The sequence below is a fragment of the Penaeus monodon genome, chromosome 29, assembly GCF_015228065.2.
Source record: "Penaeus monodon isolate SGIC_2016 chromosome 29, NSTDA_Pmon_1, whole genome shotgun sequence".
Lineage (NCBI taxonomy): Eukaryota > Metazoa > Arthropoda > Malacostraca > Decapoda > Penaeidae > Penaeus > Penaeus monodon.
The window spans coordinates 25,968,270-25,968,908 of record NC_051414.1 but is presented as its reverse complement, the minus strand read 5'-3'; the positions used below and the strand labels follow the sequence as shown (position 1 = coordinate 25,968,908).

The following is a 639-nucleotide window of genomic DNA, read 5'->3' as shown; positions in this document are numbered from 1 at the left end:
TGGGTATTGGGGTTGCTGGCACGATTGCACGATGTATAATAAATAAAATGGGTGGATTGAGTCTACTTTAGTGTCTTCATTCTTGAAATGTTTCAGTCGATATGCGATGATATTCATAGAGTCCATGAATATCTTCAATGTGTAGTTCAACCAGGTTATTGTAAACAGTAGCTGAAAATCATAATTAACAGGTACAGACCACGCAAAGAACATTAAATTTTGATCAATTATACCTGCACTTATTACCCTTATAATGTATTATACATCATAAATGAAACACTTACTATTTTGATAGCTTAGTGAACACCAGAGCGGTTTCATCATCTGATAAAGTCCTCATTTTGACCTAATAAATTACACTAATGCGGCTTCCTACTTCACGCGTCTACTGTCGTCTGGATGTAAACAAACACACGTGGGCTTTGAACACAAAGAGGCTCGTTGGCTAGCTATTTACTTCTTATTTTATCTGTATGGTTGTTGTTGTTTTTTCTTTGTCTTGGTATATTTGGCATTTACAAGTATTTATCATTTTTTTGGCTATAGTTGATTGATACTGTTGATCTAGGTACGTGAATTCAACGGGATATGATTTTCAAAATGAGTTTGTGAAAAAGGATAACTACACAAAGCGTAGTT

General features: G+C 34.6%; 1 protein-coding gene across 1 annotated transcript in view; it reads right to left on the bottom strand.

Moving 5' to 3' along the window:
- Positions 1–439, bottom strand: part of LOC119592079 (60S ribosome subunit biogenesis protein NIP7 homolog) — a 4,467-nt gene extending 4,028 nt beyond the window's left edge. Inside the window, exon 1 of the mRNA XM_037940894.1 lies at positions 285–439. Within this exon, the coding sequence (XP_037796822.1) occupies positions 285–340 (56 nt within the window). The 5' untranslated portion in view covers positions 341–439. The remainder of the gene's footprint in view (positions 1–284) is intronic.
- Positions 440–639: the final 200 nt, after the last annotated feature.